The sequence below is a fragment of the Temnothorax nylanderi genome, unplaced genomic scaffold, assembly GCF_030848795.1.
Source record: "Temnothorax nylanderi isolate EJ_2023f unplaced genomic scaffold, tnyl_v1.0 TNYL_tig0375_pilon, whole genome shotgun sequence".
Taxonomy (NCBI): Eukaryota; Metazoa; Arthropoda; class Insecta; order Hymenoptera; family Formicidae; genus Temnothorax; species Temnothorax nylanderi.
Genome location: NW_027249437.1, coordinates 46,333 through 58,088, shown reverse-complemented (window position 1 = coordinate 58,088; position 11,756 = coordinate 46,333). Strand labels below are relative to the sequence as shown.

The 11,756-nt window shown below is 45.1% G+C and overlaps 1 protein-coding gene across 1 annotated transcript; it reads right to left on the bottom strand.

The window, feature by feature from the left end:
* Window positions 1-1,217: 1,217 nt before the first annotated feature.
* Window positions 1,218-5,343, bottom strand: LOC139781920 (uncharacterized). Its single transcript, XM_071720802.1, has 2 exons — window positions 2,652-5,343; window positions 1,218-2,597 (listed from the first exon to the last, which is right to left on the bottom strand). The coding sequence occupies exons 1-2, from the start codon at window positions 5,332-5,334 to the stop codon at window positions 1,480-1,482; spliced, it is 3,801 nt and encodes a 1,266-aa protein (XP_071576903.1). The 5' UTR covers window positions 5,335-5,343; the 3' UTR covers window positions 1,218-1,479.
* Window positions 5,344-11,756: the final 6,413 nt, after the last annotated feature.

The following is an 11,756-nucleotide window of genomic DNA, read 5'->3' as shown; positions in this document are numbered from 1 at the left end:
TCTCCCTCCATCCTGTACGTCGCTCGTTCACGCTCTCCCTCTAGTCAATCTCCTTAATCGCTGCCTATATGCCTAGACTGTTCCGTCTAGTGTCGCTACCTACTCTATGCGTGACGCAAATCTCGCTCCCTTTTGGAACGCACAGTGTTATTCTCCCGCCTTCTCTCACCTAACCTCTCCCTCTCTCTAAAACATTTAACGCTCTTTTCCTTCACTAATTAATATTTCCTTGCTACATCTATTATCCTATCCTAAATTTAAGTTCTTCTTCCTACCTTTCTATCGGTTTAACGCCTACCTCGACTCCTATTTCCCTCTAAAACTCTCGCCTAATCATCCGCAGCTCTCACACGCATGCACAACACACACGCTCCACTAACCAAGTCCGAATTAAAAAAAAAGTATACTATGGCATTATGTTGCATGAAATCTGTTTAAGAACTGAAAGTTCAATAAAAGATGCTAGTGAAAACATTGAATCATAGGATTATAAAAGAGTTAAAAGTTATAAAATATAGAAACGATTACAAGATTATATAAAAGATTATATACAAAAGTTTTCAAAATTAAAAAAAGTATACTGTGGCATTATGTTGCATGAAATCTGTTTAAGAACTGAAAGTTCAATAAAAGATGCTAGTGAAAACATTGAGTCATAGGATTATAAAAAAGTTAAAAGTTATAAAATATAGAAATAATTACAAGATTATATAAAAGATTATTTACAAAAGTTTTCAGAAATAGAAAAGGGTTAAAAGTTATAAGATATAGAAAGTCATTAGATATAGGAAGTCATTAGATATAGGATTATGTTTGAGAATGAGCTTGGCTGATAGAATGCTAACACACGAATGAGTAGATCATACAACGGGGTAATTGAAATGAACAGATCGGCACTGAGTTTCAGGATTTATTTCTTTCACAGAGTCGTAAATCACTATATACACTATATACACTGCGTTATGTACTAATTAACTGAGCGTGAGCGGTTTATACAATAACGATGAGTACCGTGCTAAACTGATTTACTTGCGTAGAGTACAACGTGAGGCCGTTGAATCGTTCCGATTACAATCAGCAGCCACGTGGCTTTAGAAAATGAGACGTTTCACGAGATTAACCAACGCGACACTGGACCTCAGTTTAATTAATCCGCGTAACAATCTTAATGAGGTCCATTGGCCTCAAAGATGAGGTTTATCCTTACTGAATGCCCGACAGAATAAATGATTACGCGAGCGTTAGAATTTAGACTGCCATTGTTCACGAAAGCAAGAGAGTAACTGCCGGAATGCCGGCGATATCGGCAAGGCGAAGGCCGGAGCATGCTAGCATCACGTGCCATCGCTATTCGAAACGATCCGCACGATCGTCCAGGAGGTGCTGCCACCTCACTGGGCTTGACTACCGCACTCCTGAACATTTCTGCCCGCCATCAGCAACCAAGTTGATGATGTCCCTTGAGTGATCTTTAATAAGTTACTCAGGATGATACACTGGCAGCACAGCAAGCTTGGTGATGGGCCTGGTGAGTGTAGTGGTAGCGGTTTTCAGCTGTACCACCCTGGTGAGGCCATCCTTGCCCGGCATTAATGTTAGGACACGGGCAAGGGGCCACTTGCAGGGAGGAAATCTCTCATCGGTGAGCAAGACTAATGAGCCTGGCTTAATGAGATTTGAAGGATGATGCCATTTTGAGATTGCCTGCTGTCGTTGTAGGTAGTGAGCTGACCATTGAGACCAAAATTGCTGAACCTTCTGTTGAATGAATTGCCATCTTGACAACCTAGAAGTAGAGAGATCAATAAGTGAAGGTTCTGGTATGGCAGTGAGGGCTGTTCCAATGAGAAAATGTCCTGGTGTGAGGGCTGAGATATCTTCCGGGTCGTCGCTGAGAGGCTCCAGAGGTCTTGAGTTGAGTACAGCCTCGATTTGCGTGAGCAGCGTCATTGACTCCTCAAAGGTGAGCCGCGTTTCACCCACAGTGCGCCTTATATGGAATTTAATGGATTTCACTGCAGCTTCCCACTTTCCTCCCATATGCGGGGCAGCAGGTGGGTTGAAACTCCACTGAGTTCTATTTTCTGTGAGCATTGCCGTGATGAGTTGATTTTCTTGAGTATATTGAGTGAATAACTTCCGAAGCTCCCTGTCGGCTCCAATAAAGTTTGTTCCGCAGTCTGAGGTCAAGGAGGCAGGCACTCCCCTTCTCGAAGTGAATCGTCTATACGTTGAGATGAACCCTTCCGTTGAGTAATCGGAGACGACCTCTAGATGTACGGCTGATGTAGTGAGACACACAAAGACACAAATCCATGCTTTGTAGGTTTTTGCTCCTCTTCCCTTGGTAGTCTTAAGGATGATTGGCCCTGCATAATCAAGTCCAGTGTGAGCGAATGCACGTGAGGGTGTGACTCGGGTCAGAGGTAGTTGGCCCATCAATTGATGAGCACGGATCCCCCTTTGCCGAGCACACACCACACACCGCAAGATGTGGGATTTGACAGAAGCTCGTCCACCAACTATCCAGTAAAGTTGTCTGATATGAGCCAACGTGAGCTGAGTGCCTCCATGCATGGTAGATCTGTGCGCTTGATCTATAATGAGTTCAGATAACTTTGAATCACGAGGCAAAATTGCTTGGTGTTTACCTTCGTACGTGAGTGCAGCGTTATTGAGACGACCACCCACTCTAATAGTGCCCTGATTGTCGATGAACGCTGTGAGGCGACTAAATGGGTGAGATGTTGGCAACAGAGAGTTGGAATGTAACACCTTGAGTTCGTGAGTGAAAAGGGCAGCTTGAGTGGCATTGATCCAGAAAGTTCGTGCCCTTTCCATGTCAGCCAGGGTAATGAGACTAGCTGGTGATGAGTTGAGCTTGCGTTGTAACCGTGAGCAAAATCTGAAACAAAGAGCTGTGATTCTGAGTAATTTATTGAGGGTTGAGTACCTATAGATGAGATCCCAATGATATTCTTGAGCTGATTGAGTCGTGAAAAGCGAGGTTCCTGGACGAGACTCGAATGTGCATTGCCCGTCGAATTGAGTAGGTTGGGTGGGCCATGAGGTTTCAGAGGCTAAGATCCAAGGTGGTCCCGTCCACCAAAGTGCATGGGTTTCAAGTTGAGCCATTGTGACGCCTCTTGAAGCACAGTCAGCTGGATTGGCTGCGCTTGGCACGTATTTCCAATGAGCTCCTTCAGTGAGTTCCTGAATTTGAGACACCCTGTTGCGTACGTAGTCTTTCCAGCGAGACGCATGAGTTTTGATCCACGCGAGCGTTGCTTGAGAATCTGTCCACAGGTATTTGTCCCTGATGTCCATTGTGAGTGTGGCTAGGACATGCTTCATGAGTTTTGCCAATAGGAGAGCTGCCGTGAGCTCTAACCTCGGGATGGTTAGTCGCTTCAGCGGCGCGACCTTTGTTTTTGAGCAGATAAATGTCGATTGAGTACCTGTGGATGGTGTGTATGCCGTCAAGTAAATCACGGCAGCCATGGCGAATTGAGATGCATCAGAAAAGCCATGAAGGTCCACTATTGAGCTGCTGGTTGTGTTGAACCAACGAGGAATTGAGAGCCTGGCCAGGCTGGTGAGATCCTTTCTGATGTTGAGCCAACGTGAGACGACCTGGAATGGTAGTGGATCATCCCAGCTGAGTTTGTGAAGCCAAAGTTCTTGAAGAAGCATCTTTGCTTTGATCACTACTGGTGAGAGAAAACCTAGTGGATCAAATATCTGAGCCACTTCAGACAATATGAGGCGTTTTGTGAATTGACCCTGGTGAGCTGGTAACATGGTTGAGACAGAAAATGTATCTTCCTGAGGCGACCATTTGAGACCGAGTAGTTTTGTGTTGCAATCGTCAAGTGAGACTGAAGAGTGAGCGACTGTTTTCGATGAGATTGCCTTTAGGAGTTCAGGATGATTGGAGTGCCACTTTGCTAGAGGAAATCCGCCCGCATTACACAGATCTCTGAGTTGATGAGCTATTTTGATGAGATGTTTGATTGTGTCTGATCCACCGAACATGTCGTCCACACATCTCCCACGCTCGATTGGCGGCAATGCGAGGGGAAACCTGTGGCCTTCATCCTTAGCCAGTTGGAGAAGAGTTCTCACTGCAAGGAATGGGGCAGCTTTCGTTCCATAGGTGACAGTGGTGAGGTAGTACAGTACTTCGTTGTATAGCTCGTCTATCCAGATGATGCGTTGCAAATCCCAATCGGATGGATGCACTTTGATTTGACGGTACATCTTGGTGATGTCAGTAGAAAATAGGTATCGGTGCTGTCGGATCCAGATGAGTACATCAAAGATGTTGAGCAACAGGTTTGCTCCGGTGTACATGGTGTCATTTAGCGAGAAGCCCGTAGAAGTGGCACAAGACCCGTTGAACACTACTCTCAGCTTCGTAGTTTCACTGTCAGGTTTGAGTACTCCATGATGAGGCAAATAATAATGAGTTGAACTTCTTGATGTATTTGATGGGATTTTAGCCATGTGATCGAGTTGTTCATACTCTTGCATAAACTGGGTGTAAAGTTTCTGAAGTTCACTATCTCGTTTGAACCTTTTGAGAGTTCCCTGTAGACTTCTACGTGCTGCCTCATATGAGTTTCCTAAGATACTAGTTGACAACTTGAATGGAATGCGGACGATGTATCGACCAGTAGAGTCCCGTGAATGAGTAGTCCTGAAGTGAGTCTCGCACTCCTGTTCGTCTGTGGTGAGTGAAGCTGTGGTTGCCGTTGGAGGCTCCTCCTGTATCCAGAATTTCGTTAACAGTTCTTCTAGGTTGGTGTCCTGCTGGAGTACCTTGGTATGATGTGCCGTCCTTGTGTGAGTAGGGATTGTGGACCGAACTGGGCCAAGAACGAGCCAACCAAATATGGATAATTGAGCAACTGGTGAGTCTGACGTGCATTTCTTAAGGTTAGGTTTGATGACTTGTCCATACGAGTCAGCTCCAATGATAAGATCAATTTCTCTTGGTTTGAGAAATTCCGGATCCGCCAGTTTTAGATGTTGAAGATGAGGCCAATCTTGTTGAGGGGATTCAAATGTTGGCAGAATCGTTGTCAGTGTCTTGAGTATGTGAGCACGGACGGTGACAGCTGCGTGAGAGTGAGTTGAATGCAGACTGAGGTCAACCACTCCCTTGGTTTGAGTTGTTTGGTTGCCACCAATTCCAGTGATCGAAACTGACGAATGTTGTCGCTTGAGTGAGAGCTGAGTGACGAGCCTTTCTGAAACAAACGTGAGTTCTGATCCTGAATCAACGAGAAGTCTGACTGTGTGAGTGGCCACCGCTGAGCGAACGTGGGCCATTGCAGTGGCTAGCAAGGTGTGTGTTGACCTTGAGCACTGAGTTGCCTGGTTGACGATTGCAACATCGCCTCAGCATGTTGTTGAGGGTGATGAGGTTGAAGTAGCCGCTACTTGCTGAGAGGGTGAGGTGGTCGGCTGTGTCGGTGTCGATGAAGTTGAGTGAAGCATGGTGTGATGTCGAGCAGAACATGTTTTGCACCCTTGAGTTGATCTGCATGCACGAGCGTTGTGTCTGCCAAGACAATTATAGCAGAGGCGTTTTGTTTCTGCAATTCCCTTTCGTTGTGCAGGCGTGAGTTGCCGGAACTTTTCACAGGTCACTATGAAGTGATTGGCGTTGCACATGTCACAAGCATAGGGTGCCGGCTTGGACTGATTGGCTGATGAGGACGGCGTGGTTGGTTTTGAGGACGCGTGGTGAGCAGTTGCCTTTCGTTGAGTTGGCTTTGACTGAGCATTAGCGGCCTCCACTCTTTCCAGTGCCCTTGCCTTGGCAGTGAGAAACTCCATGAGTAGCTCAAACTTGGGAAATTCTTGAGAAGCACCGAGTGAGGTTTCCCATGCTTCTCTTGTGTCACTGTCCAGGAATCTTGATACGTGATGCACTAACATACAATTTCCCAGCTGTTCTGAGATGCCTAACGACTGTAAGGCGTTGGTTGCTTCGGTCACCGTACTGATGAGCTTCGTCAGGGATGACGCGTTTTTGTGAGCGGGCGTTCTGATGCTGGACAGCTGATCGAGATGTGCTTGTATTATAAGGCGTTTATTTTCATAGCGCCCGATAAGTAGTTCCCAAGATGGCATTAATGAATCTCCTGTCATCGAAAGATTTTGTATGAGCTGGGCCGGTGAGCCCTTCAAGGACGATCTCAAATAATGTAACTTCTCGACATTAGTTAATCGTGAACTGTCCATGATTACGGACGAAAAGAGCTCCTTGAATTGTGGCCACGCTGTGTAGCTGCCATCAAAACTTGGTAGTGAGATTTCTGGCAGCCTCGGATGAGCAGGGCGATTCAATTGAGTAGTCAAATTTTGCGTGAGGAGTGGTTCAGTGAGTTCATGCTTGAATTGCGTCAGCGCCTCTCTGCCTGAACAAACCAGAAGTGTCTCGTTAAAGTGCACATTGTTGCTGAAGTATTCATGGTCCAAGAATGATTCCGCTGCTACTTCAAAGTAGGTATGTTCCTTGAGGAACGCTTTGTGCAGCTCCTCCAGTTGAGTAATTTGAGCCGTCACTCTTCCAAGAGAAGTCTCCGTTGCTGAATCAGGGATAGATTCCACAAGCTTCCGAATTGATTCCACTCGACACATCTGGGTTCTGCATTTTAAGTAGAGCTCTGCTGAAAGGCGAGCTGGGGATTTTGTACGTTGAGACGTCCTTGACGGTTCTGTTTGCTCACTAGTCTTAGTTTGTGATGGTACCTTGAGTGTTTGTGTCGGAGTGCTACGTCCGGAATCCATGGGTTTGTTGACATCTTTTTCTGACATGTTGAGCGTGAAGGATCGTTCGAGAACCGTGAAATGGCGGCGCGCACCGACACTGCGTACCGCGATTAACCGAGAGTCACTGAATTTTCACTCCTTTCAATCCCCGTTGTATCCGGCTCGAAGGACCAAATGTTTGAGAATGAGCTTGGCTGATAGAATGCTAACACACGAATGAGTAGATCATACAACGGGGTAATTGAAATGAACAGATCGGCACTGAGTTTCAGGATTTATTTCTTTCACAGAGTCGTAAATCACTATATACACTATATACACTGCGTTATGTACTAATTAACTGAGCGTGAGCGGTTTATACAATAACGATGAGTACCGTGCTAAACTGATTTACTTGCGTAGAGTACAACGTGAGGCCGTTGAATCGTTCCGATTACAATCAGCAGCCACGTGGCTTTAGAAAATGAGACGTTTCACGAGATTAACCAACGAGACACTGGACCTCAGTTTAATTAATCCGCGTAACAATCTTAATGAGGTCCATTGGCCTCAAAGATGAGGTTTATCCTTACTGAATGCCCGACAGAATAAATGATTACGCGAGCGTTAGAATTTAGACTGCCATTGTTCACGAAAGCAAGAGAGTAACTGCCGGAATGCCGGCGATATCGGCAAGGCGAAGGCCGGAGCATGCTAGCATCACGTGCCATCGCTATTCGAAACGATCCGCACGATCGTCCAGGAGGTGCTGCCACCTCACTGGGCTTGACTACCGCACTCCTGAACAGATTATAAGATATAGAAAAAGTTAAAAGAATGAGTATATATTTAGATTAATGTTAACATGTTAATGTGATAAAGTTTATTTTAAAAGTTGATATAAGATGATATATGTGTTTAACATTTTAATAAACTATTTGCTATTACTCATTATGTGAAATAGAATAAAAAATCCAACTGCCAAATTAAATTTTCGAGAGATGAAATCGAACATTCAAATTACGATCAACCTTACTTTTACAACCGCGAACTGAACACTTAATTCCGCTCGTAGATTTACAACGCGGAGAAAATTCCATATTAATAAAAATACAAAGCCAGTAACGCAAAGCCAGTACGACCGCACGTCAAGCCTGTACAATGCCACGAGATCCGTATCTCATGGAGTGCTTTCACTTTCGACCACCAGATGTCATGGCGACGAATGTCAGATCCCAATAGCCGCGTCGCGGCAGCGTGCGGTACTAGCGCTCGCGGTAATTGTTGTAAAATTATTTCCACCAGGGTCAGCATGTGATTATCATGAGTTGGCTAAGTAACGTCAATATCTGAGCTCATATATTTCCTCATATACATGTTAACTTGTACTCATGATGTGTATCATCACAATATGATCACAAGACATACATCACATTTCGATCAATATCAGAAGATCATGACGTGATGAAATCTGATCATCAGGCATTGCTATCTAATAGTTGTATATTATCATATAATTTAATGAATTATAGGCCATACCATTCGTAGGATAAAATATTTGGGAATCAGACTCGATGGTAATACTGTGTGCCATTGTTGCACACATTGGTGACTCTTAATATTTTGCCTCGCAATTGTCGCCGTGCACACGCCGCACGTTATATCTGATGCCTACAACATACAATATTTCAATTACTTATCTCAACAAGAGATATGCCAAAACAAGAACATAACCTATTTACCTTTTCGGTGACCGAGGGAGTTCCGCTCGAGCCGTGGTACGAGACTCTTACTTAGCCTGTCCTCAGTTCTGATTATACGTTTCGTGCGAAAATTAGTACACAGGGGGTGGATCACTATTGGCTTTCGGGAGGGAATATATATTGTAATTAATTTTGTTGCTCCCCTCTCGGAGGGGGAGCGGATTAACTTCAGTGAAAAGAAAGCGTATGGATCTGTTGGACGAAGATTCTCAGCTCCCTTACGATAATCCTCAGTCTCAGGATGTCGATTCTAGCCGGGTCTCAAATAAGAGGATGAAAACCGGTATATCTGAGCTTGATTTCGATAGGATCACCAGAGAATTAAGAACAGAGGATTCTCCCACGGACGCGGAATGGACAACGCAATCCCGTAGACATACAACCGCCAAGAAACAGAGGGACGAGGAGCTGAATAAACGACGGAATATGAACAATGAAGTGGTGTTCAATGTGCCTGAGATTAATATGGAAGTAGATAACGTTAGACATAATCGGGGAAGCGAACTTTTAATCAACCAAGCCTCCCCAAATAATAGCAATAATAACCACGATAGTGCCCTTCATTTGTCTCCTGCTAAGGACCATGTAGCCGGTGATGGTTGTTCACGTGATACCGTCGTGACTGAGGGCATTCCTGCCACGACACGTGATAGCAGCGTGAATATCACGCACGAGTCTATCGACAGGGAAGTATACAGCGTGTGCGGTTCGGCCCTTATCAGGGGTGACTCTTCGAGGGATGCTCCAAGTGAAGTACAGAGAATTGTCAGATTCGAAGATGACTTTGAGGGTAAAGCGATTATAATTCTCCGTCTCCCCCCCGATCAAACCTTGACCAAAAAAGGTAGGAATTTGATTAAAATCTGGATGGTACTAGCTGAGTTACAGATTTGCCCTTCCACCGTAGTTATGATTAATCATTTTGCTGCTGAGGCTGAATTCGGGGATTTTGTGGATGCAAATATTGCATTGGATAAAATCGATAAGCTTAAGGCCCCAATAAAATTAAAGGCCAATTTAGAGCAGCGTTTATTTATTTTTAAGGGTGTGATTTCCGACTGGCCTTCGACTATTCCTGAACTATGGTCGGTAATCGGGGATAAGTCGAAAATCCTTAAGTTAGAACGAATGTATCGACGGAAGTGGGATTCGGTAAACAACATCTCTACGTTATCGGCAACTGACAATATAATTATCACATTTAAGGATAATAGTATACGTGATTTGAAAATATTTTCTAACGGAGTCGGCCTTAGAGTTCGGCCTTGTGTGCCACAGGTTCGCCAATGCTTCAATTGTTTCAGATTCGGCCACACCAAAAATGCCTGTAAAAGTGAAACTCGCTGCATTATTTGTGGAGACAAGGCACACGGTCAATGTTCCAAACCGGCACGATGCTGTAATTGTGGAGATTCACACAGGTCAACTTTTAGAGGCTGCTCTCTCTTCGAAAAAAATAGAAATATTAATGTCGTTATGGCTCATAAGAATATTACGTTTCACAGAGCGAGAAGAATTGTTGAGGGTGGCGATCCTGCCCCAGTAGCTAGCCACGATAGATTCCTTAATCCAGAGGCATGGCCGGCCTTGTCGGTGCCTCCCAGGATTAGGTCGTACTCCGAGACTACAAGAACGGAGGGACGCGGAGTGCGTGAGTCGCCTCCAGCTATTTCACAACACACATCTGACAACCGGGAACGACGATCCCGGGCCGTGAATAATATTAGGGACAAACGGAGTTCATCGTATGATGTCTCTCGCAATTACTACAAACAATTTGACCCCCGAGAGAGTGATATAACTAAGGACAAGAGGGGCATTCTTCTTTCTGCCTCTCGCAACGGAGATGCGTGGTCGGAGGTTGTTCGGGGGAATGGTGGATTTACGGAAGTACGGGGTGAATCGCCTCGCCCACAGAGCGACCCACTTATAATAGATACTATTGAACAAATCCTGCTATTGCTGCGGAGGGCCCCAGGAGCCAGGAGCCTATTGAATGATGCCTTGATGTATGCGGATGATCGGGAGACGGTCGGGGGAGGATCCCCCTTGCGTATTAGAGAACGCTTAGGTTTTCGTGATGAATCGGTGTCTGTTAGAGGGGACAGCAGAATGGTTGCTTCGAGGGGAGCCGTGAGGACTCCCCGTTCTGCTTATTAATTCAGACTCCTACTGTGGAACTGCCAGGGCTACAGAAGCCACAAGCACGAGCTCTCTAAGCACGTCATGGATTTTGACATTGTCGTCCTCACGGAGACCAGGTGTGCGGAACAGAGCCAGGTATTCTTTTCTGGTTTTAGAACTTTGCATAGCAAGAATCTCTTGGGAAGCGGTGGCGTGTCTATCTCGGTACGATCTCATATCGAGTTTGACGTTGTGCCGATCATCGCCCCTCCCGTTGGGTATGACCATTTGTCTTAAAACGAAAAATATGAATCACAACCTTAATATCGTCGCTATCTACAGACACCCAAGAAAGGCTATTGCCAGACATGACTTTCGTGCCATTTTCGACTCTATTCGTGGACATCAAGAGGACACTATTATCCTTGGAGATCTGAACGCACATAACACCTTATGGAACTATGACACCACCAAAGACAGCGGGGAAATATTGTTTAATATTATGAGTGACAAAAATTTGCTGTGCGTGAATACTGATACCAGATCGCGGGTGGGATATACTGGCCAACGCGATTCGAACCTTGATCTCTTGTTTGGCTCGGCTGGTGTTATGGATAGGGTTGAATACCGGCAATTGGAGAAAACCTGGGGTAGTGACCACTTCCCTATTTCATTTAAACTTGACTATCAAACACAGGTTTATAGAAAATTGTCCAACAGAATTTCCTCTAAAAAAACTGACTGGTCCCGCTTTCAGGTGCTGGTGTCCGACGATATTGATGCTTCGCTTCTTCCGCACGTGGACCTTTTCTCCTCGAATTTCGATTACTATTACAATCGCTTCGTTGAAATTCTTAAAAAATCTGTTGCTCGTGCGTCTGGCAGGAATGATGCTCACACTAAACCAGTTCGGGACGATCCGAAAACGCGGAAGAGATCACACAGATGGTGGGATGCGGAGTGTGACGAGGTCATCAGTAGCAGGAAGCTAGCTTTTGCTGAATTTAAAAGGCTTAAGACCTTGCACACCTGGGTCGAGTATAAAAGACGATGTGCACTGGCGAAGAAAATCATCAATAGTAAGAAGAAAAAGAATTTCGAAGACTT